At 41.9% G+C, this 25,322-nt stretch overlaps 1 protein-coding gene across 8 annotated transcripts in view; it reads left to right on the top strand.

Moving 5' to 3' along the window:
- The window catches only part of LOC104605255 (proteinaceous RNase P 1, chloroplastic/mitochondrial-like), a 78,531-nt gene that overhangs the window by 32,429 nt on the left and 20,780 nt on the right, over nucleotides 1–25,322 (top strand). For 5 of the 8 annotated variants that reach the window (XM_088896289.1, XM_088896287.1, XM_088896290.1 and 2 more), the window contains exon 4: nucleotides 555–675. The exons of the other annotated variants lie outside the window; for them this stretch is intronic. In XM_088896289.1, coding sequence (XP_088752415.1) covers nucleotides 555–675 — 121 coding nt within the window. The remainder of the gene's footprint in view (nucleotides 1–554; nucleotides 676–25,322) is intronic. 8 annotated transcript variants of the gene reach the window in all.

Raw genomic sequence — 25,322 nt, 5'->3', positions numbered from 1 at the left:
GTCTTACAAAGTTGAATAACAACAACTTAAATGAAAGTATATGAGATATTTGGTTCTCAGCAAAAAGAGCTGAGATATTTGGTTCTCAGCAGCCCAAGGAAAGAGAGATCACCACAAGAGAATAAGAAACAAGAGAAGGGAAGAGAAGAGAGAAGGAGAAAATTTGAGACCTACTGCAGGGCCTGGTCTGGTACCATGAAATAAAACAACAAGATTTGATACGGTAATCTTGTGTGCAGGAGAGAACAAGAGAAAAACAGCCACAAAGAAGATGACCCAACTGTTGATTGGGAGAAAAAGATTAATCTCCCAGTTGGCCAGGGTTTAATTTGCACTTGATCACATTAAGAATGAAGCAATTACATATATACCTCTCTTTAGTAATACTATGTAGAATGACTAATCCTAAAGTTGCACCTTTTCATATTCTGATTTAATGCCATGGAAGAGTCATTACAGCTAGCCATACAATTATAAGTTTGTCTTTCCCCTATTCTTTGTAGTTAGTAATTTGGTATTGACCCTAAAAGAGTTTCTTTTTTTTGGTATTTTAGGTATTGGCTATATGCTGCTGTTAATTATAAATGCTTGTTGGTTACTAATGATGAAATGAGGGACCACTTGTTCCAACTGCTGGGGACTAGCTTTTTTCCAAGATGGAAGGAAAAGCATCAGGTGTTTTTATTTCTCATTTCTTCTCTATTTCTCTTCCCCCTTCCCCTCCTTGTTTGAATTTATGAGAAAATGTATATATTGCAAGATGACAAGTTTATTGCAATATGTGAAAGAATAAAATTGACAAATATTGTTACCCTTGAACAGTGGATTTTGTACCAATGTTTTTTTTTTTTGATCAGCAAAAAAAGTTTAATTATATTATAAGTGAAAAGGCAAGTTACAACAGAATGGGTATCCAATCACCCTCAAAACAAAACCTGAAACAACAATGCCCAAATACAAAATTACAACAGAGCCCAAAACATTTGCTGCCTAAATACCCCCTGCTTGGCTAGAGTGTCGGCCATTCCATTAGCTGTCCTTGTCCATGTAAAGGAAACATTCAAGTCCCTTGTCAGGCTCTCCCCCAAGAAATAACCAATTTTGAATCTCCTTCAACTTTCATATTTCTAAAATTTGATTGCTTAGCAAATTTTAATCCTTGTAGCAGTGCAAATAGTTCAGCTTTCAGTGAGTCCCCTACCCCTAAAGATCCCGAGTATATAGCCAATGAAGGGGGTGAATTTCAAAATTTTTTCTCTCCCTTCATCTGGGAATCGCATTCCCTATTTAGAAAAACATATTTTTCAAGGATCAATCTTGAACCATGAACCAAACCAGATCTGAACCAAAAGGAGTGGGAGGGAGGATGTACCTGATACGGAGAAACAGTATCTCCCAATGGAGGTGTTCACGCCCAAGGAAGGATCCAAAATCTGCTCCCACTGAAGATGGCGCAGTGCAGGATGGAGCAGAATCAGCAATGTTCTTCCAAAAGAACTTGACCTTTCACAAGAATCAACTGGATGGCTTGTGAGTACAGCTCCAATCAATCTTTTCCCAAAAGATTGGTATCAAGATCAGATTTTGATTTCTCCCAAGAACAGGAGGTCGAACTGAAGGTAATGGCGGCGGCAGTAAGGAGGCGGCAAGAGAGTATTCGCAGGGTGCAGAATTCTCTCTTCTTGTGATTTCAGCACTCAAGAGGATCTGAATCTGTATCTTCTAAAAGCTGCCGCCCCCTTCTTTCTTTTGTTAACCTAAAAAGATTAGCACCTAATCCAATTAAGAGCTGCTTATCCAAATCATATTTGGATCAGCCTTCTCTTTAGGTGATAAGGATAAACCCTTATCTTATCTGAAAATTAGATTAGCTTTCTCCTAATCTCATTAGGAGGTTTCTAGATCTGAATCACATTCAGATCTGGACTCTCTGAGTGGATAGGGTCAAGACTCTATCCTATCTGCTAATCCATCTCAGAATTCGCTCCATAAATGACTAATTAAATAGCCCAGTTCGAAATGGGCTTTAAGCCCATTAAGCTTATGTGCTCACTTAACCTTCCTAACTGCTGCCCAGTTGGGCTTCCTTGTATGGCGTGGGACCCAAACATTGATCTACACATCAGCCACATGGGTTCAGCCCAGCCTTTGTTACAAGGCCTGGCCGAATACACTGTTATGGATAGTGCACCCCCTGAAACCCATCTTATGGGCTCTATGGGCCCAACACTTACCCTAAGTGGTCCCTGGGCTAAGCCACCTTGTAACACCCAGGGACTGTGGGCAGATGCAAGATTAGCCCATCAGGTATTATCCTCAATGGTCTTACACTTAACCTCTCAGCCCATAATGATCATACACTGCCCGACAAGAGAAGACCTCTCCCTCGGCTGCAAGGAACAGTGTTGCACTCTCTACTTATATGGATCCCGGGAATTAAAACCTTCTTGCAAACCTTTAGAAACCATAATATATATACTTTTATATCTTATATAAAATATACTTTGCAAAACAAATCTCAACGATTGAAATCGGCTGCCGGTAATCTTGGTTTCCATCAGTAAGAGTGCATCCCCGATCATTACCTTTGTCCGACAAAGGGGCTGATCCTGTCACTATGATCACCCACTCAAATGAATTCTCAGACTGTCCCAACATACCCAGGTTTTGACCCCCGCTAAGGATCTCACTGATTGGTATATGAAAGACAACCCAATCCGACACCTAGTGCAGTATCATAATCGAGTCTAGGGGTCGGGTGTAACTTTCCAGTTTTGCCCATCAATCTCCAAGGTCCAGGGCAATACTAGAAATCTGGTCCAGTTCAAAGATTCAATTAATCCTACATTGTATGTGCCTAGGGTCTCACCCTGGCAGCTGAGACAGGCTACCCCAACCGACTTGGTGGCACCACAGTGTCAGCCTTGTCAGGATAGGTCTCCCCAGACCGACCCACTGGCCGTGAACATTCTAAACTAACATGAGTCTCATTAAGTGTCCAGTTTAAGGGTATTAAACAGAAACATACCAAGGGAACATGAATCAAATATGCACTTTTATTCATTTACAATAAATTCATAAAGTACATCATTCTGATTGAAGCTAAGGGCATACAAAACTGTCTAACAGCCAATACTTTCCTCCTTGAGGAGTCTCTAAGCACACCACCAATACCTGCCATTCCCAGATTTACCATCAATCTCCCATCAAAGTTTTACTTTATTTTATCCCCTACTGGGGCTTCCAATCCTTCATCTTTCATTCCTTTTCTTTAGAGGAGTGTGCCACTTCATTCCAAGCTATCACTGTAAAGCTTTGGAAGAGATCCTAGAGTTTTTATTCAGTTTGCAACTTTTATTTTTATTACTTCCGCCAAATCCTCCTTTGACCTGTGCCTCTCAGTGAAGATTCTTGCATTTCTTTCCTCCCAAATGGTCCACATTTCACACCACTACTGCTCTGACAGCTTTCCACAGCAATCTGCCTCTCTTTGTTGGTTGCCTAAGTTTGGACAGAAGAGACTCATTACATCCTGGGTTAGGGAGATATCCACCTGCAACTGAAAAGAGAACAAAAAGACTCCCAAATAAAAAGCACAAAAGGATAAGAGATTAATAAGTGGGATAAGGTTTCATCATATGCAAAACAAAGAAAGCAAACATGTGGGGAAAATCATTTATTCGGCCTCCTCTTTTGAAGCATGTCACATGTGTTCACCTTCCCAAGAAAAAACCTCCCAACATAGTGCTTGAACTTTGGGTGGTATGGGCTTGCTCCAAATCTCTTTTACCGGGAAATTCTCCCCCACTGCTAAAGGTTGCAAGAATGAATTGAAGAAAGAAGCACATCGAAAGTTTAGCAAGGGAGCTCAATGCCACTTTCACTTGTATCAGAAGGACTGCAAATGGGATGGCTGACTCTAGCAAAACAAGGAGTTTATAGACAACATCTTTTTTGGGCAGTATTATAAATCATTATGTAGCTCTGACTGTGCTTTTCTGTTGATTGTAATCTGTTTTCGTTTTATCTCAAATTAATAAAATTAATCCTTCTTTGCTGATCAAAAAAAAAAAAAAAAAGAAGAAAGAAGCACAAATAAAGATACCATCAGGGGATGAAGACCAGACTCTAGTGTCCTCCATAGTTTGAACCAAGAAAGCTAAATTGGGTTTATCCAACAAGAGAATAAGGGGCTCACATTCATTGTTCCTCAACCCCCTTCTAAAGCCAAAATCCCAACTCAAGCCAAAAGGAGAGAAGGTGAAAAATCTTGAGATAGGTTGATGCTTATAGTTTGACACTAAATAAAGGCTTGGGAAAGGGAACTGAGAGGATTGCCAGCCATCCATAGATCTCCCCAGAAAAGGAAAAGAACTCTTGACCCACACCCCACATCAAACCTGATAAAGTTTATAAAAGTTGGGTATACCTCATGAATTGCTTTCCAAGGAGACCTTGAGGTCAAAGAAGGGGCTACCTTTGCGTCCCAGCCATTGTCCATCATCCCATGAATGCTTTCAATGATCTTATGCCACAGCCCGTCTCTTTCCAATGGAAACCTCTAAAGCCACTTCCTAAGCAGAAAGGTATTTTGAAGAATTAGATTCCCTATGTTTAACCCTCCTTTTTCTTTCACTTTACTAAATTGTTCCCACTTTACTAGATGATCCCTTCTCTCATTCCTTGCTATTCTAGCTGGAATCCTGGAAGTGGAAAGGAAGTAGATTGGAAGGTTAGCTAGAGTTGCTCTAATCAGAATTATTCTCCTTCCCAATGAGATATATTTCCTCTTTGAAAGGGCCAACTTTTTAGTGAATCTCCCATTCTCTCTACCACCGGTTTCCAAAAAATTTTTGATCTCGGGTTCCCACCTAGATGTAGTCCTAGGTATTCCATTTTCCACTGTTTGACGTCACACCCTAGAATCCCTACTATACTACTCAAATCTTCAACTTCTACATTGATACCTGCTAAAAAATTCTTTCACCAATTCACCTTCAACCATGATAAAGATTCAAAGGAGTTTATAAGCTCTTTCAAGACTCAGATTTTTATGATTATCTCCCTCATAGAATAGGATGATATCATCTGCAAACTGCAAATGTGTGACTACCACCTCATGCCTTCTTAGATACAACCAAGGAGGTTTGGGATCATGTAAAGAAGCTTTATTCTGGACAAGACAACACAACTAGGGTTTACCAACTGTACCAAGAGTATTTTAATCTGCAACAGGGTAATCAAAGTGTTGAGGAATATTATGCTAGTATGAGTTGAATGTGTATCACCCCCTTACATCTGATGTCAAGATTCAGCAACAACAGAGAGCGGTTGGATGGTGGGTCTGCTCTTCCCTCTTAGTAGGGTTAAAGTCTGAATATGAACTGGTGAGAGCACTGTTTGCTGAAAGATTGTAGCTGAAGTAGTAGAAGAGAGGTGAAGGCAAACAAGTGTTGAGAATCGAACTCAGTAACCCAGTCGACAGTACTATTATTTATAGTAGATTACAATACAGTGTTACATGAAATGTCTGGAATGCCCCTGATTAGTGATGGGACACCCAGACTGCTTAAAACACTAAACAGACTTGGGCCCAATAACAAAGGCCCAGTACCTAACAGCTTAAAACCCAATACAAACTAACATGTACACTTATCAGCCGAACCAACAATACATAAAAACAGTCAACTTAACACTCCCCCTCAAGCTAAGCATGGATGTCAATCATGTTTAGCTTGCCAAGAAGGTCCAAGAATTTTGTTGCAGCCAACCCTTTAGTCAGCACATCTGCAATCTGCATCTCGGATGGAGTATAAGGAATACAGAGTTCTCCCGAGACTATTCTCTCTCTAACAAAATGTCGATCAATCTCAATATGTTGTCCTGTCATGTTGCATTGGGTTATTTGCAATGTTGATGGCAGCCTTGTTGTCACAGTACAACCTGAGAGGACCCTCAGCTTTTATGCCAAGCTCACCAAGAAGGGTCCTAAGCCACAAAAGTTCAGCAACACCATGAGCCATAGCTCGATATTCAGCCTCCGCACTTGATCTAGCAACCACATTCTGCTTCTTACTCCGCCATGTAATCAGGTTCCCTCCAACAAATGTACAATATCCTGAAGTTGATTTTCTGTCCCCAGTAGAACCGGCCCAATTTGCATCAGTATAAGCTTCAATTCAATTTTATTGTGTTTTCTGAACAGAATTCCCTTTCCTGGGCAAGTCTTCAAGTACCTGAGAATCCTTTCAACTGCTCTCATATGAGGGATCTTTGGAGAGTGCATGAGCTGACTGACAATGTGCACAGCATAAGCAATATCTGGTCGGGTGAGATATAGATATATCAGCTTCCCTACCAATTTTTGGTTTCTCTCTTTATCACAGTAGTCCTCTCCTACTGATTCCTGTAGACCATGGTTCTGTTCTATTGGGGTATCTGCTGGTCTACACCCTATCATGCCTGTCTCTTCTAGGAGGTCAAGTACATACTTCCGCTGACATATATAGATCCCCTCTCTTGATCTAGCATCTTCAATCCCAAGAAAGTATCTCAAATGGCCCAAGTCTTTGATTTCAAATTCAAAGGCTAAAAAATCCTTTAGTCTTTCGATCTCTTCCAGGTTATTCCCAGTAATCACCATATCATCCACATAAACAATGAGTGTTGTAAGTTTGCTATCCTGTCTCCTTATGAACAAGGTATGGTCTGCACCACTCTGAGTGTACCCCACTTTCTTCATGGCCCCACAAAGCCTCTCAAACCATGGACGAGGAGACTACTTTAGGCCATATAATGCTTTCCTCAGTTTACACACCTTTCTATCAAAGTCGTAGCCTAGTGGAGGGTCCATAAATACCTCTTCATGAAGATCACCATTTAGGAAGGCATTCTTCACATCCAGCAGATGGAGTTCCCATGAAAAATTTGCTGCTAATGACAGTAAAACCCGAATTGTGTTGAGCTTCGCTACTGGAGCAAAGGTTTCTTTGTAGTCAATCCCTTCTTTTTGAGTAAACCCCTTTGCCACAAGCCGGGCCTTGTACCTTTCAATGGACCCATCCTCCCTATGCTTTACAGTGAACACCCACTTGCACCCGATAGTGCTCTTCCCTTATGGCAGATCCACTAATTCCCAAGTCCTTGCTTTCATTAAAGCTTTCATCTCTTCATTCATAGCTTCTTTCCACCTTGGGTCAGACACAACCTCTGAGTACCTAGAAGGAACATGTACAGAAGAAAGAGTAGACACAAAGGAGTGATAGGATGGAGATAAACGTGAGTAAGAAACAATATCAGCAATGGGGTGCCGTGTAGTACAAGAACGGATAGGCTTACAAAGAGCAATAGGAAGATCCAAATCAGAAGTATGTGTGTTGGGATTACCTTGGATTGCGGAGACAGATTGATCCGAGTCCAATTGGTTGCTGTCATGAGTTTGAGGGCCCTTTTTCCTTCTGTTGTAGGTGATTCTTATACTTTTCTGTTGCCTACTAGAGCCCTCAGGAACATCTGCAGTATCTGGAGAGGTAGCAGGCACAGTGGGAGCCTCACTAGGTTCACCAGGGATGCCACAACTAGGAGTAGAAGGAGAGGATGGAAGGCCCGAGGCAGATAGAGGAACAAAAAAGAGGGGAGAATAAGAATCCTCTTTCATCCCACTAGTCTCCCCCTAAAGAGGATTCTGGGAAGACTGAAAGTAGGGTTGAGACTCAAAAAAGACCACATCTCTGGTGACATACTTTCTCTTGGTGACAGGATCATAACACTTGTAACCCTTTTGTGTAGGAGAGTACCCCAAAAAGATTCCTTTCGTAGCCCTAGGATCCAACTTGGTCTTCTTTGGATCCTTTACATGTATAAAACATACACAACCAAAGACCCTAGGAGGAAGAGGAAATTCTGGAAGGGTAGGACAGAGAACAGAGAAGGGTTTTCATAACCAACACCTTAGATGGCATCCGATTTATCAGATATGATGCAGTAAGTACTACTTGAGACCAGTAGTGCTTAGGAACCTTGTGCTGGAATAGTAAGGCTCGAGCTGTCTCCAATAGATGTCTATTCTTGCGCTCAACAACCCCATTCTGTTGAGGGGTATTAGCACAAGATGATTGATGTAGCATGCCAGCATCTTCCATGAACAAGTTCAAGGATTTTTCAAAATATCCAGCAGCATTATCTTACCGGAATTGCTTAATCTTCTTGTCAAATTGTGTTTCAATCATTTTGCAAAATGCCATGGTTATCCGTGGCACTTCATCTCTTCCTTTTAATAGGTAGATCCATGTGCATCGAGAGTAGTGATCAATAAAACTGATAAAGTAACGAAAGCCATCAATAAAAACAATAGGTGAAGGGCCCCAAACATCAGAATGAACCAAATCAAAAGGAGCTTTAATTTCATTACTGGAAACTAGATAAACAATTCTACATTGTTTTGATAGTTGACATACTTCACAGACTAAACTCTGACTTGAAATGCCCTTAAACAATTCGGGAAACAACACTTGCAATGAAGAAAAAGGTAAATGACCTGGCCTAGCATGCCACAGATGCAACCTAGCTATTGACTCCACATTCTCCGGACTACTAGCAGCAGATGCTTGTAAGGCTGAACCGATGTCTGCATCAAAATAGTAGAGGCCTTCATACTCATGACCGCTCCCAATTGTTCTCCTCGTCAATCTGTCCTGAAAGACACAATGAGTAGGAAAAAACGTTATGCTACAGTTCAAATTTTTGGTAAGTTTTGAAACAGACAAAAGGTTTGAGGTAAGATTAGGAACATGCAAAACTGATTTAAGAGAGAGGTCCTTGCTTAGGTCAACCACCCCTTTGCTAGAGATGGTGGAGAAAGACCCGTCAACAACTCTCATTTTATCCCGACTAGACAACAAGTGATATGAAAAGAATAATGAGGACATATGTGTCATGTGGTCAGTTGCACCGGAATCAATAACCCAAGACGTAGAGTCAATAGAACTAGTTTCACTAAAGGCAGAGACTATACCTGATCTGGCAAGAGAGGAGGAAGCAAAAGAGTTACTCCTTAGACGGGCTAAAGCCCGGCCAAGGACCTCTACCTCCTCAGCAGTGAAGCCCAAGGTACCAGCTCCGAAGGAATTAGCAACCTGCCCCATGGAAGAAGAAGCCCCTATTGGTATACTCTGTGAGCTATCACCTTTGTTACTAGTGACAAGGTTCCCACTTGCCGCTTGACCCTTCTGTCCCTTCTTGTCTCTTCTCAATGCAGCTGGCTTCAGGTGAGGATACAGGACCCAACACTTTTCTTTTACATGTCTTTCACCTCCACAATGAGTGCACTTAAGATGCCTTTTGTCTGGATATCTGTTCCCCTTTTGATTTGTAGAAATCAGGGCTGAATGTTCTATAGATTGTTCAACTGGTTGCTTCTGAGTGTCAACTTGCATGTCCTTTCTCCTGACCTCTTCACTCCTTACCAGATAATAAACATGTTGTAACTCGGGCATTTCATCTCTTCCAAGAATTTGTGACCTTATGCCCTCATACACTAGGTCTAGGCCAGCCAAGAACTTAAAGGCTCTGCTCTTCAATCTGCTTATCATGTCTCTCCTTGTCCCTGGCATTCTCCCAATCCAGAATCAAGTGGTGATCAAGCTATTCCCACAGTCCTTCCATAGTTGCAAAATATGTTGCAACTGTCATATCCCCTTGCCTTAAAGCAGCAATGTCTTGGTTCAACCTGCAAATTCTAGCATTGTTTTTCTTCTGTCCATAGGTTTTTGACACTTTTTCCCAATTCTTAGCTGCTGTGGGAAAGTGTTGAACAGTCCTGGCAACTTGAGGGGTCATAGAAGCAAGCAGCCAGGACATAACTGTGGCATTCTCCTTGCGCCACACTGCATACTCCACACTGCCAACTTCGGGTTCCTTCTTCTTCCCATCTAAATAACCTGTGAGTTCACGGGAAGTAATAAAAAGCATTGCAAAAACGGACCACTCCCTGAAGTTGTATTCATCCAGCAACACACTTGTAATCTGCAAGCTGTGCAGGTTCGGGTTCTCCAAATTTGAAGACCTCCCACTAGGTCTGTTATCCCTAGAAGAGACCTCTCCGGATATTGAAGACATCTTGGATGCAGACTTTGTGTAGATAACACTGTCCCAGACTAGCCGAAGTGGTCACAGTCCTGAAGTGGACTAGTTACAGCACCAAGAAGAATTCTGTGAGCAAGTAACTGACCTGAAACTGAGAGCTCTCCACACTGCATTATGCAGACTTCACTTGGGCTTCGACTTCTGCAACTGAAACTGAGAGCTCTCCACCACTGCACTATGCAGACTTCACTTGGGCTTCGACTTCTGCAACTGTAGAGAGTGCTCACCCCTACGACCAATACTAGGACTGCTGAAATCAGTCCTCAACCTAGGTCTGTCCTATACAGACCTCTCTTAGCAGCCAAATGGCTACTAACTACTAGAAGCAGTCTAGTAGGGCATCAACTTTTGGGTCTTACCTCCCTTGTGCCCTACAACCAAGGGAAACCCTAGGTTCGAACCCTGTTTTGTTCTACGACAACCCTAGGGTTTTTCTGCAGCAACCAAGAAGAAAAAAAAGAAGAGAAAGCAAGCAAGAGAGAAGAGTTGGCGTCGGCTGTAACCAAAAGACCGCTCAATGCTCTGATACCATGTTTGCTGAAAGATTGTAGCTGAAGTAGTAGAAGAGAGGTGAAGGCAAACAAGTGTTGAGAATGTCGAACGGAGTAACCCAGTCGACAGTACTATTATTTATATTAGATTACAATACAGTGTTACATGAAATGTTTGGAATGCCCCTGATTAGTGATGGGACACCCAGACTGCTTAAAACACTAAACAGACTTAGGCCCAATAACAAAGTCCCAGTACCAGACAGCTTAAAACTCAATACAAACTAACATGTACACTGCCGAACCAACAATACATAAAAATAGTCAACTTAACAGTTTCATCAGATGGTGCTAATGCAGTTTGGGGTATGAGTGAAAGTGTTCAGGTTAGACAATGCCAAAGAATATTTTGAAAAGAACCTAGCATCATATCTATCAGAGCATGGAGTAATCCATCAAAGCAGTTGTTCTTACACTCCACAACAGAATGGTGTAGCAGAAAGAAAGAACAGACACATTGTAGAGATTGCAAGAAGCATGATGATAACCTCTACTATCCCAATTCGGTTTTGGGGTGATGTAGTTCTCACAACAGTCTTTCTGATTAATTGGGTGCCTTCCCATATTCTTGGATTTTGCACCCCGTTCAGCCTTCTTTTTCCTGAGAGGGAGGTGTTCCATATTCCTCTCAAGGTATTTGGTTGTGTTTGCTTTGTCCAAGTTCTTGGTCCTCACTGCTCGAACCCCGTTCAACCTTCTTTTTCCTGAGGGGGAGGTGTTCCACATTCCTCTCAAGGTATTTGGTTGTGTTTGCTTTGCCCATGTTCTTGGTCCTCACCGCTCAAAGCTTGACCTGAAGGCAAAGAAGTGTCTTTCTTGGGTATGCAGAAAACCAGAAGGGATATTGTTGCTATGACCCAACCTCTGGGAATCGGTATGTTACTATGGGTGTCACCTTTTTTGAGTCCACAACTTTCTTCGGGGGGGGGGGGTTCTTCTCAGGGGGTGTGTTTTGGGGAAGGAAGTGAGCAATCTATTCCACTTCCAGTTCCAGTCCCCTTCTGCACTCTAGTGTTCAACCCTTCTATGTCACCTACTTTACCACCTCCCTTGTGTTTTGTTTCTCAGTGCTTTATACGACAGTGCCTATGACTTCATAGGGAGGTTGATTCCATAGCAAAAGAACCCACATCACTTACTATCGATTCCTCGGAGACTCCAGATTTGGCTAACACTGACCCAGGTATGCCTTTCGCTTGCTCTGATGTTTTAGTTCCTAACTTCCTATTGATTCCACTAACCCCACTGCAGATGACCTTGACCTTCCTATTATACTCAGAAAAGGGAAGAGAAAGTGTATTGCTTATTGCATCTCACACTATCTTTCCTACAATGGACTTTCTCCTTCTTACCGGGCCTTCCTTTCTTCCCTCGACTCCGTGTCTATACCCAAGGGTGTCAGTGAGGCTCTCTCCAAACCTGAGTGGAAGACAACTATACAGGAAGAAATGGAAGCTTTGATTAAGATTAAGACGTGGGAGATTGTGGATCTACCAGAGGGCAAGGAGGCAATTGGATGCAAATGGGTTTATACAGTGAAATACAAGGTGGATGGAAGTATAGAAAGGTATAAGGCAAGGCTGGTTGCAAAAGGGTATACTCAAACCTATGGCATAGATTACCTAGAGACCTGCACCAGTTGCAAAAATGAACTCAGTCCGGATCCTTCTCTCTCTTGCTGCTACATACTCTTGGCCCTTCTTCTAACTTGATGTGAAAATGCTTTTCTTAATGGGGACCTGCAAGAAGAGGTGTATATGGATCTTCCCGTTGGTTTCTATAGTGATGCAGAAAAGGGAAAGGTATGTAGATTGAAGAAGACTCTATATGGTTTGAAACAATCACCCAGGGCGCGGTTTGATAGGTTTAGAAAAGCCTTGGTTGCATTTGGCTATACTCAGACTCAATCAGATCATACTCTGTGAAGCGGAGGGGGTCCCTGGTGTCAGTTCTGATAGTATATGTGGATGATATTGTAGTTACAGGAAATGATCTGAGTGAGATTGATAGCTTGAAGAAGAATCTGCACAAAGAGTTTGAAATTAAGGATCTTGGGGAGCTGAGGTATTTCTTGGGCATTGAGGTGGCAAGATCAAAGCATGGAATCTTCATCTCACAAAGGAAGTATGTTCTGGATCTTTTATAGGAGATAGGAAAACTTGGGACAAAGGCAGCTAATACACTTCTTGATCAGAATCATGGGATAAATGCTTCAGAAGGTGAGCTGGTGAAGGATGTTGGGAGATATCAAAGACTAGTGGGGCAGTTGCTATATTTATGTATGAATAGACCAGACATCTCTTATGCAGTGAGTGTGGTGAGTCAATACATGCATGCCCCACGAGTTCAGCATTGGGAGGCTGTTGGCAGGATACTTGCTTATCTGAAGGGACACCCAGGTAGAGGCATTCTGTTTGTTGACCATGGACAGTTTAAGTTAGAGGCTTGCATAGATGCTCATTGGGCAGGATGCCTAGATGACAGGAGATCTACATCAGGAGTTTGCGTTCTTGTTAGAGGTAATCTAGTTTCATGGAAAAGTAAGAAACAGGCAGTTGTGGCAAGGTCAAGTGCAGAAACTGAATATAAAGCCATGGCACATGGAGTTTCAGAGCTCCTCTGGATCCATTCTTTGTTAGGAGAAATTGGGATTGAGGTAGAAGAACCTTTGATGTTGTACTGTGATAATCAAGTAGCAATTAACATTGCACACAACCCGGTTCAGCATGATAGGGCAAAGCACATTGAAGTGGACAGACATTTTATAAGAGAAAGGGTGAGTTCAGGGGAAGTTTGCTCACCATATGTTGCATCTGATTTGCAACTTGCTGATGTTCTTACAAAAGGTGTTGCAAGAAACAAGCTGGAGCATGATCTACAGAAGTTGGGAATGTGTGACATTTATTCCCAACTTGAGGGGGAGTGTTGAGTTATTAGGCCCAACTTTGTTTTATTTTTATTTACTTTATTTAGTTAGGAAGTTATTGGGCCTTAGACCCATTAGTTTATGTTAAGTTATGTCTTTTCAGCTACTTACTAGTAGTCGACCTACTAAGGGTATTCTCGTATTTGGACATTCTTTTTTATGAAGTATATAAATCAAAGGAAGGGGGCGGCCATAACTAATATATTTTGGCTTCCTCTCATTCTCTTCTACTTCTTCTCTTCTTTTCTAGCTGAAACCTTTCAGCACTTTCTTCTTTTCTTCACAAAGTTTATATTAAAAAAACAACTATCGGCTTTTCTACTATAACATTAGGCAACAGAGACCTGATGATCAGTCAGCCTGTACAGCCTTGGGCAAACATCGCAAAATTTCCCAACCCCACTCCAATCGTCCTCCCAAAATCTCACTCTGGATTCAGCTCCTACATTGAAGCTAACCAGTTCTCTAAAAACCTGGTTATAGTTTGTTATACCCTTCCACACTCCCACCCCATAGGAGATAGATACCTCCCTTGGTTCCCTCCCAAATCTCACCACTTCATACTTCCCTACCACCACTCTTCTCCATAATGAGTCCCTTTCCTTATCCAACCTAAACCTCCATAACGATTTCCCCAAAAGAGCTTTATTTAGTAATTTTATTCTTCTTAAATCCAGTCCCCTAAAGCTTTTAGCCTACAAACTTTCTCCCACCGTACTAGGTGAAACTTCCTTGGACCTTTTGCCCCTTCCCAAAGGAAGTCCCTCTGAATCTTTTCTATCTTATCAGCAACCGAAGTTGGTATTTTCAGCAGTGAGAGGTAATAGGTAGGTAGAATTTGAAGCACACTTCTTATTAGGGTAATTCTGCCCCCCAAAGAGAGATATCTGTTTGCTGGAACACAACAGCCGAAGATGAAGAAGAAGAAGAAGAAGAAGAAGAAGAAGAGAAGAAGATTTGAGAATGGTGGCTCATCTACTTCAGCCGGCCCTACAATCTTATATAGATGTTTACAAAATAATGTTACATGAATGGACTAGAATGCCCCTGATTAGTGATGGGACACCTAGACAAATAAAACATTAAACAAGTTTAGGCCCAATAACTAAGGACTTAAGACACAAATATGACTAACATAAACACTAAATCAGCCGAACCAACACTCCCCCTCAAGCTAAGCATGGATGTCAGTCATGTTTAGCTTGCCAAGCAAGTCTAAGAATTTCGTTGAAGCTAATCCTTTTGTTAGCACATCTGCATTCTGCATCTCGAAAGGAGTATAAGGAATGCAGAGTTCCCCTGAGACTATTCTTTCTCTAACGAAGTGTCGGTCAATCTCAATATGCTTCGTCCTATCATGTTGCACTGGGTTATTTGCAATGTTGATGGCAGCTTTGTTGTCACAGTACAGCCTGAGAGGACACTCAACCTTTATCCCGAGCTCACCAAGAAGGGTCCTAAGCCACAGTAGTTCAGCAACACCATGAGCCATAACTCGATATTCAGCCTCTACACTTGATCTAGCAACCACATTCTGCTTTTTACTTCGCCATGTAACCAAATTCCCTCCAACAAACGTGCAATACCCAGAAGTAGACTTCTTGTCTCCAACAGAACCGGCCCAATCTGCATCAGTATACGCTTCAATTTCAATTTTATTGTGTTTTTTGAACAAAATTCCTTTTCCTAGGCAAGTCTTCAAGTACCTAAGAATCCTTTCCGCTGCTCTCATATGAGAAATCTTTGGAGTGTGCATGAACTGGCTGATAACATGTACAGCATAAGCAATATCTGGTCGAGTGAGAGATAGATATATCAACTTCCCTACCAGTTTTTGGTATCTCTCTTTATCAAGGTAGTTCTCTCCTACTGATTCCTATAGACCATGGTTTTGTTCTATTGGAGTATCTGCTGGTCTACACCCTATCATAACTGTCTCCTCTAGAAGATCAAGGACATACTTCCATTGACATATATAGATGCCCTCTTGTGACCTAGCAACTTCAATTCCAAGGAAGTATCTCAGATGGCCCAAGTCTTTGATCTCAAACTTAGAACCCAAGAACTCCTTTAATCTTTTTATCTCTTCTAGATCATCCCCAGTAATCACCATATCATCCACATAGACGATGAGTGTCGTAAGTTTGTTATTCTGTTTCCTTATGAACAAGTTATGATCTGCACCACTTTGAGTGTATCCCACTCTCTTCATGGCCCCACAAATCTTCTCAAACCAAGCCCGAGGAGACTACTTAAGACCATATAATGCTTTCCTCAGTTTACGCACTTTCCCATCAAAACCATAACCTGGTGGAGGATCCATGAATACCTCTTCACGTAGATTGCCATTTAGGAAAGTGTTCTTCACATCCAACTGATGTAGCTCCCATGAGAAGTTTGCAGCTAATGACAATAAAACCCGGATTGTGTTGAGCTTCGCGACTGGAGCAAAGGTGTCTTTATAGTCAATCCCTTCCTTTTGAGTAAACCCCTTTGCTACAAGTCTGGCCTTGTATCTTTCAATGGACCCGTCCTCCCTATGCTTTACAGTGAACACCCACTTGCATCCCACAGTGCTCTTCCCTTCTGGTAGATCCACTAATTCCCAAGTCCTTGCTTTCATTTATTCATTCATAGCCTCTCTCCATCTTGGGTCAGACACTGCCTCTGAGTACCTAGTAGGGACATGCACAGAGGAGAGAGCAGACACAAAGGAATAATAACGAGGAGATAAACGTGAGTAAGAAATAAATTCAGCAATGGGGTGTCGGATAGTACAAGAACAGGTAGACTTACGAAGAGCAATAGGGAGATTCAAATAAGAAGTATGAGTGATAAGATTACCTGGAATTGCTGAGACAGATTGATCCGAGTTCGATTGGTTGCTGCCATGAGTTAGAGGGTCTTTTTTCCTTCTGTTGTAGGTGATTCTTATATCTTTTTGTTGCCTACTGGTGTCCTCAGTTACATCTGTAGCATCAAGAGTGGTAACAAGTGCAATGGGAGCCTCACTAGGTTCACCCGGGATGCTACAACTAGGAGGATCAGGAGGAGAAGATGAAAGGCCCGAGGCAGAAAGAGGCACAAAAAAAGGAGGGGGAAGAAGAATCCTCTTCCATCCCACTAGTCTCTCCCTGAAGAGGATTCTGGGAAGAATGAAAATAGGATTGAGACTCAAAAAATACCACATCTTTTGTGACGTATTTCTTCTTGGTGACGGGATCATAACACTTGTAACCCTTCTGTGTAGGAGAGTACCCTCGAATGATTCCTTTCGTAGCCCTAGGATCCAACTTGGTCTTCTTTGGATCCTTTACATGTATAAAACATACACAACCATAGACTCTAGGTGGAAGAGGAAAGTCTGGAAGATTAGGACAAAGGACAGAGAAAGGAGTTTTCATACCCAACACCTTGGATGGCATCCGATTTATCAGATATGATGTGGTAAGGACTGCTTGAGACCAGTAGTGCTTGGGAACCTTGTGCTGAAATAGTAAAGCTCGAGCGGTCTCCAATAAGTGTCTATTTTTGCGCTTAGCAACCCCATTCTGTTGAGGGGTACTGGCACAAGATGACTGATGTAGCATGCTAGCATCCTCCATGAACAGGTTCAAGGATCTTTCAAAATATTCAGCAGCATTGTCTGAACGGAATTGCTTAATCATCTTGTCAAATTGAGTTTCAATCATTTACAAAATGCCATGATTATCCTTAGCACTTCATCACGTCCTTTTAACAAGTAGATCCATGTGCATCGTGAGTAGTGATCAATAAAACTGATAAAGTAACGAAAGCCATCTACAGAAACAAGAGGTGAAGGGCCCCAAATATCAAAATGGACCAAATCAAAAGGAGCTTGAATTTCATTACTAGAAATTGGATAAAGAGTTCTACATTGTTTTGACAACTGACACACTTCACAAACTAAACTTTGACTTGAAATACCCTTGAATAATTCAGGAAACAGCCCTTGCAATGATGAAAAAAGTAAATGACCTAGCCTAGCATGCCACAAGTGTAACCTAGCTATTGACTCCTCATTATTCTGATTACTGGCAACAGATGTTTGTAAGGCCGAACTGATGTCTGCATCAAAATAGTAGAGACCTCCACACTCATGACCGCTCCCAATCGTTCTGTTCGTCAATCTGTCCTGAAAGATACAATGAGTAGGAAAGAAAGTTATGCTACAGTTTAAATTCTTGGTAAGCTTTGAAACAGATAAGAGATTGGAAGTAAGATTGGGAACATGTAGAACAGATTTAAGAGAGAGGTCCTTGCTTAGGTCAACCCCCCCCCCCTTCCCAGAGATGGTGGAGAGAGAACCGTCAGCAACTCTCATCTTATCTTGGCCAGACATCAATTGATAAGAAGAAAATAAAGAGGACATGTGTGTCATGTGGTCAGTTGCACCGGAACCAATAATCCAAGAAGTAGAGTCAATAGAACTAGTTGCACTATAAGCAGAGACAATACCTGATCTGGCAAGGGAGGTGGAAGCAAGGGAATTAGTCCTTAGACGGGTTAAGGCCCGGCTAAGGACCTCTACCTCATCAGCAGTGAAACCCAAGGACCCAGATGCGGAGGAATTAGCAGTTTGTCCCATGGGAGAAGATGCAACTGTAGATGTGTTCTTCGAGCTATCACCAGTGTGACTAGTAACAAGGTTCCCACTTGTTGTTTGATTCTTCTGGTGCTTCTTGTCTTTCCTTAACACATCTGGTTTCAGATGAGGATAAAGAACCCAACAAGTCTCTTTTACATGCCTTTCACCTCCACAATGAGTTTACTTAAGATGCCTCTTGTCTGAATGCTTGTTCCCCTTTTGGTTTGAAGAAATTAGGGTTGAATGTTCAACAGGCTGTATTTGAGTGTCAACTTGCATCTCTTTCCTCCTAATCTCTTCATTCCTTACTAGATAATAGACATGATGTAAATCTGGCATTTCGTCCCTTCCCAAAATTTGAGACCGCATGCTCTCATACATTGGGTCTAAACCAGCCAAGAACTTAAAGGCTCTACCCTCTTCAATTTGTTTATCATGCCTCTCCTTGTCTTTTGCATTCTCCCAATCAAGAATAAGATGATGATCAAGTTCTTCCCATAGTCCTTCTAGGGTTGCAAAATACGTTGCAACTGTCATATCTCCTTGTCTCAATGCAGCAATGTCTTGGTTTAGCCTATAAATTATGGCATTGTTCTTTCTTTGTCCATAAGTTTTAGAAACTTTCTCCCAAATCTTAGCAGCAGTGGTAAAGTGTTGAACAGTCCTGGCCACTCTTGGAGTCATCGAAGCAAGCAGCCAGGACATAACAGTAGCATTTTCCTTACGCCATACTACGTACTCCACACTACCCACTTCAGGTTCCTTCTTCTGTCCATCTAAATAACCTGTGAGTTCCCGGGAAGTAATGAAGAGCATAGCTGAAACAGACCATTCTCTGAAGTTGTATTCATCCAACAATACACTGGTGATCTGCAAGCTATGCAGATTTGGATTTTCTAGATTAGGAGACCTCCCACTAGTTCTATTATCCCTAGAAGACACTTCTCTCGATATTGAAGACATCTCCTTCCTCTTATAGTGATCACAATTGAAAACTCAGTACAAAGAACACTATTTCAGACTTACCGAAGCTGTTACAAGCCTGAGAACCCCTCGTAACAGGTTTGAAACCAAGAGCAATCCACCTCTGTACTGTGCTGAACACTTAAGGACTGGGCTTTGACTTCTGTTGTCATTAACCCTACGACTAGACTTGACTGTGAATTCTTTTGGAAGGTGCGGCTGAGCACTGTTTATGTTCTCACAAAGGTTTTCCTAACCCTACGATTAAAACCTGTAGAGAAGATGGGCCGAATGGCCCATAGGTTGCTTATTCTTTCTTGTTATTTATGTTTCTTTTCTGTAATGGGCCTTATTCTGGGTCCATCCAGTCAATATTGAGTTCTGTGTAAATTCTTGCCCAACTAAGGGCCTCCTTGTAATTATTCAAATATTTCTAATAAAACAGTGATAGGGGGCTGAGAGAGAGTGAGTTCGAAATCCTCTTCTCAGACCCTCATTGCCGAACCCTCAACTCTCTTCTCTTCAGTTTTCTTCATGGTATCAGAGCATACCTGAACTTCAGTATCCTAGGGCTGGAAGCTTGACTTGTGTTGCCTGATTCTTGGAGGTCATTGGAAGTGCCCAAGACTTGAATCTCTTGGAGAAGTGGTTCGGTGGCCAGGAAGAATCAGAGAAAAGAAAAAGGGGAAGAGGAACAGTTCGGTTCTGTTAAAGCTCAAAACTGTAAGTTGTACTCAGATTTCTGGGTTCAGTTTTCTTCTGGTTCGAAACTGTAAGTTGTACTCTGATTTCTGGGTTCAGTTTTCTTTCAGTTGTTCTGTATTGCTTTTGTCTGTGTTTGGACTGTTGAACTGTTCGAAAGCTTTGGTTGTTCTGTACTACCTTCGGCTGCCATTGAATCTGGTTTAACCCAGAAATTTCTGGGCTGTTTTTCACTCCTTATTGGACTGTCAAACAGCCGAAACATCCCTGTAACAAGGCTGTGGATTGTTGCTTATATCTGGCTGTTCTTGGGGGTTGTACGAACTGTTCTTGAGGCCTTTTTTCTCCTCTTGACAGTGGGGTTGTTTCTATTGCCCACACTGTGTTTGTAAAAAGGGTACTTCGGCTGAGTATCTAGAAGTTTCTGTTTTACTTCTTGAAGGCTGAACTCAGTGTATTGCCTTCTTGTGGTCAGCTGAACTCTGTTCTTGCTTGTCCTTATTCAGTATACTTGTAGAAGTCATCTGAAATCATATTTGGAGTGTTTACATGATGTACTCCTTAGAGTTTGAAAACAAAAGTGGTGCTGAATATGGACTGGTTCAGGGGACTCCAAGCGACTCCTTATTGACTGTGATCACAGTTAAACTAGATGGAACTAATTATCTGGCATGGTCACAATCAGTAAAGATTCATGTATGTAGTAGAGGAAAGTGGGGGTTCATTTTCGGGAGTAAGAAGGCTTCCCCAGAAGATGATCCATCCTACGAGAAGTGGATGCAAGAAAATTACACTGTCATTGGGTGGCTTGTGAACTCAATGCAGCCACAAATCAGTCAACACTACCTATGGATGAATTCAGCAAAGGAAATTTGGGACAGTGTTGCAGAAACCTATTCCCAAAAACTCAATGTGGCCCGGGCATATAAATTGAGAAGTGATGTAAAGAATTTAAGGCAAGGAGAGAAACCTCTTGCTGTATATTTCTCAACCCTTAAGTCCCTATGGCAAGAGATTGACCTAATAGAAGCTATAACTTGGGACACCACCAATGATGCAGAGACCTACAGAAAATTGGTTGAAAGGAACAGGGTTTTTGAGTTCTTAACTGGACTAAACCCAGAATATGATATCACAAAACAGAATATTCTTTCCAAGGAGTGTGTCTCTTTGTCACAAGCTTATGCATTGGTGAGTAGTGAAGAGAGCAAAAGGGTTGTTCAGGTTCAAGGGGCTGATATTAATGATCACTTTGCCAATATGGGGATTAAACCTAAAGGTAATGCTGGAACTTCTAGTGGCACAGGAAAGAAAGAAGTTATATGTGAGTACTGCAAGAAGCCGAAGCACACCAAAGACAAGTGCTGGAAGTTACATCCTAATCTTGTTCCCATTCGGTTTCAGAAAAAACATGATAGTAAAAGATCAGGAAGTGCAAATGTAGCTGCCGGGCCAGATAGTGAAGAGATGTCTGCTTCTGCACAGTTGGCAGCCATGAGAGCAGAATATGAAAAGTTTGGGAAGATGATCAGTCAGTTGAGTGATGTGACCTCTCCTTCCAACCCTTCAGGAAATTCTACTACTTCAGCATTTGCTCATTCAGGTATAAGGGTTTCTGCCAATCATGCTACCTCTTCAGGTAATCTCAAGATTCCTTGGATTATTGACTCAGGTGCTTCTGACCATATGACCAATCCGTCTACCTTGTTTGTTTCATATGACTTACTTCCTGGACGTGATAAAATCACTTTAGCTGATGGTTCACTTGCCCCTATCTCTGGTAAGGGAACCATCAAGGCTACGAATTCCTTGTACCTACCTTCTACCCTTCATGTACCTAAACTAAATACAAATCTGTTGTCTGTGAGTAGTTTAGCCAAGTCACTAAACTGTTGTGTAACTTTTTTTCCTTCCTACTATGTTTTTCAAGATCTGGAGTCTCAGAAGGTGATTGGGAGTGGCCATGAGGTGAACGGAATATACCTGCTTGATACTCCGGGACAATGCACTGATCATCTTGGGAATGTTGCTCTTGGATCTGTCTCTTCAGAGTCTGTTAGTCGGATTATGTTGTGTCATTATCGTTTTGGTCATCTGTCTTTTTCTGCCTTGAGTCATCTATTCCCTGAACTGTTTATGGGAATTAGTCTGTCCATCTTGGGAATGTTGCTCTTGGATCTGTCTCTTCAGAGTCTGTTAGTCGGATTATGTTGTGTCATTATCGTTTTGGTCATCTGTCTTTTTCTGCCTTGAGTCATCTATTCCCTGAACTGTTTAAGGGAATTAGCCTGTCCAGTCTACATTATGAGTCTTGTGAATTGTCAAAGCATTGTAGAAGCAATTATCCTTTGAGCAATAAAAGATCTTTTGTTCCTTTTAATATTGTGCATTCTGATGTGTGGGGACCTTACCACTTACCCTCCATGGGTGGCTACAAATATTTTATCCTGTTTATTGATGACTATTCACGGTTCACTTGGATATTCCTGATGAAATCCCGTGATGAAGTTCCAAGACTTGTAAAACAATTCCATGAATTTGTTCTAACCTAATTTGATACCAGGATTAAGATCTTCAAATCGGACAATGCAAAAGAATACTTTGAGAAACCTATCCTGCTATCTTTCTGACATGGGGGTTATTCATCAAAGCTCATGTGCTAGGACCCCAGAACAGAATGGGGTTACTGAGAGGAAAAACTTGCATATTGTTGAGGTTGCAAGAAGCATCTTATTTGCCTCACATGTTCCTACCAGGTTTTGGGGTGATGCTGTACTTATTGCTACCTACCTTATAAACCGCATGCCATCCAGGGTTTTGGGATTTAAGTCTCCCTTCACTCTTCTTCATCCGGACAAGGATCTTTTTCCTGTTCCTATTCATGTCTTTGGCTGCACCTGTTATGTACATGTTCCAAGTGTCCAAAGGCATAAATTTGAACCCAAAGCTCAAAAGTGTATCTTCCTTGGTTATTCCCCCACACAGAAGGGCTATTGTTGTTTTGATCCAAAGTCTGGCAATCGGTATGTCTCAATGGATGTCACCTTTGATGAGCTTTCCCCCTTTTGTGGTTCCTCTCCAGAAGGACATTGTCCACAGGGGAGAATTTGACACAGGTGTTTGCTCTTCCTCTTCCTGTCCCTGTTGAGTCTCTTGATGTGTCTGCCTCTCCTTCAAATGAATCAAGGGTGGATCAGTCGCTCCATTCTCCTTGTCCCAGTACTTTACCTCCTCGTCCTATCCTCAATCCCAAGGTGTATCACAGGCAAAGATCCAGAAATGTGCAGGTTGTTTCTCCTACAACACATGAGCCTCATACACTTCCAGTCACAGAAGAGACAACAGATACTGTTTCAGCACCTTTGGATTCAACCTTTCCTGACCTTGATATTCCCATTGCTGTTAGAAAAGGAAAACAGAAGTGCACTGCACACTGCATTTCCAAGCACCTTTCTTACAGTTTGCTTTCACCTTCATACTTTGCCTATCTCTCTTCCGTTGCTTCTCATCCTATTCCCAGGTCTGTGTCAGAAGCTCTTAAGATTCCAGAATGGAGGGATGCTATGAGATCTGAAATCGATGCCCTACACAAGAATGACACATGGGAAGTGGTGGATTTGCCTGAAGGGAAGGATCCAGTCGGTTGCAAGTGGGTCTTTACTATCAAATACCGAGCTGATGGCACCATTGAAAGGTACAAGGCCATGCTGGTTGCAAAAGGCTATACACAGACATATGGGATTGATTATTTGGAGACCTTTGCACTTGTTGCCAAGATGACATCTGTGAGGGTTCTTCTATCTTTAGCTGCTCACTTTGACTGGCCCCTTTATCAATTGGACGTGAAGAATGCATTTCTGAATGGTGAATTACATGAGGAGGTTTATATGTCTCTTCCTCCAGGGATGTATAGAACTGATATGAAAGGGAAGGTATGCAAGCTGAAGAAATCTCTTTATGGACTAAAACAGTCCCCTAGAGCATGGTTTGAGTGATTTAGAACAGCACTTGTTAACTTTGGTTATGTGCAGACACAGTCCGATCATACTCTTTTTGTGAAGAGGAGTGGACCTCTGGCAGTATACCTCATTGTGTATGTAGATGATATTGTAGTGATTGGTAATGATGCCTCAGGAATTCATGATCTAAAATCTTTTCTACATACAGAGTTTGAGATTAAAGATTTGGGGGAATTGAGATACTTTCTTGGCATAGAAGTGGTTCGATCCAAGGACGGTATTCTTATCTCCCAAAGGAAGTATGTTCTTGACTTACTCTTTGAAACTGGAAAGATGGGTGCTAGATCAGTTGCTACTCCTATTGATATGAGTCATAAACTCTCAGCCTCAGAAGGGACATTGTTAGAAGACAAAGGAATCTTTCAGAGACTTCTTGGAAAACTTTTGTACCTATGCATGACTCAGCCAGATATTGCATATGCAGTCAGTTGCATTAGCCAATTCATGCATGCTCCCCGAGACACTCATATGGTAGCTGCAGAGAGAATCCTATGTTATTTGAAGGGCTCCCCAGGAAAGAGTATTCTGTTTGCCAAGCATGGTCATATGAAACTTGAAGCCTACACCGATGTTGACTGGGCTGGGAACATTGATGACAGAAGATCTACCTCTGGGTATTGCAGCTTGGTAGCTGGTAATGTTGTTTCTTGGAGAAGCAAGAAACAATCGGTTGTTGCTCGGTCTTCTGCTGAAGCATAATATAGGGCCATGGCACATGGGGTTTCTGAATTATTATGGCTAAAATCTTTGATGGAAGAACTTGGAGTTGAATATGACAAGCCAATGATGTTGTACTGTGGTAATCAGGCTGCCATCAACATTGCTCACAACCCAGTGCAACATGATAGAACCAAGCATATTGAAGTTGATCAACACTTCATTAGGGAAAGGGTCTCTTCGGGTGAAGTGTGTCTTCCTTTCATCACATCTGAAGGACAGTTGGCAGATTTTCTCACCAAAGGCATTCCCAAGGCAAAACTTCAGCATGATACCAGCAAGCTTGGCATGATTGACATCTATGCTCAGCTTGAGGGGGAGTGTAGAGAAGATGGGCCGAATGGCCCCTAGGTTGCTTATTCTTTCTTGTTATTTATGTTTCTTTTCTGTAATGGGCCTTATTCTGGGTCCATCCAGTCAATATTAAGTTCTATGTAAATTCTTGCCCAACTAAGGGACTCCTTGTAATTATTCAAATATTTATAATAAAACAGTGTTAGGGGGCTGAGAGAGAGTGAGTTCGGAATCCTCTTCTCAGACCCTCATTGCCGAACTCTCAACTCTCTTCTCTTCAGTTTTCTTCAAAACCCTAATTCTGCTTCAGCATTACAGATTGTTTTCTAAGTGATTTCCAGACCTGTTTTGGCTTCCGAGCCTGTTTTGGGGGTGAGAACTGTTATCGGACTGCTTAT

This window comes from Nelumbo nucifera, chromosome 1 (genome assembly GCF_055504915.1).
Source record: "Nelumbo nucifera cultivar China Antique chromosome 1, China Antique-T2T, whole genome shotgun sequence".
Taxonomy (NCBI): Eukaryota; Viridiplantae; Streptophyta; class Magnoliopsida; order Proteales; family Nelumbonaceae; genus Nelumbo; species Nelumbo nucifera.
The sequence above is the reverse complement of the archived record's forward strand: the minus strand, read 5'-3'. Positions and strand labels throughout refer to the sequence as shown.